Below are 669 nucleotides of genomic sequence, written 5' to 3' on the forward strand. Positions count from 1 at the left end.
ATGGAGGAGAGTCGGACTGATCCTGAGAGCTTTTTGTTTATAAAACTTACCTTGTGAGACTCCACAGCCTTTATCAGCTCACAAAGTTCGTTCTCTCTGTTCTGGATTTGCTCCTGGAATTTTCTCTGGATCTCCAGCAGCTGCTTCTACACAGAATAACAATTCAGAATTTACTTGTATTGTGTACGAGCACCACATAAACAACATCAGTCTAAATGCTAATAAGTTGTTACTTGTTAAAGAGAGCTGTATAAAATTTTTACCTGTATCTCAATCCTGTGGCGCATCCTCAAGTGGAAGGTGGAGGAGTTTAAGGTGTCTAACATCCTCCAGCTCCGTGATGTCATCATGGAGGAGTGGAAGAGGATTCCAGTAGCAACCTGTGCAGCTCTGGTGAATTCCATGCCCAGGAGGGTTAAGGCAGTGCTGGATAATAATGGTGGTCACACAAAATATTGACACTTTGGCCACAATTTGGACATGTTCACTGTGGGGTGTACTCACTTATGTTGCCAGCTATTTAGACATTAATGGCTGTGTGTTGAGTTATTTTCAGAAGACAGTAAATCTACACCGCTATACAAGCTGTACACTGACTACTCTAAGTTATATCCAAGTTTCATGTCTATAGTGTTGTCCCATGAAAAGATATAATGAAATATTTGCAGA

General features: G+C 41.0%; 1 protein-coding gene across 1 annotated transcript in view; it reads right to left on the bottom strand.

Moving 5' to 3' along the window:
- The window catches only part of LOC134326311 (zinc finger protein 850-like), an 8,109-nt gene extending 7,822 nt beyond the window's left edge, over nucleotides 1–287 (bottom strand). The window contains exon 1 of the mRNA XM_063008462.1: nucleotides 264–287. Coding sequence (XP_062864532.1) covers nucleotides 264–287 — 24 coding nt within the window. The remainder of the gene's footprint in view (nucleotides 1–263) is intronic.
- Nucleotides 288–669: the final 382 nt, after the last annotated feature.

Source organism: Trichomycterus rosablanca, chromosome 14 (genome assembly GCF_030014385.1).
Source record: "Trichomycterus rosablanca isolate fTriRos1 chromosome 14, fTriRos1.hap1, whole genome shotgun sequence".
NCBI lineage: Eukaryota > Metazoa > Chordata > Actinopteri > Siluriformes > Trichomycteridae > Trichomycterus > Trichomycterus rosablanca.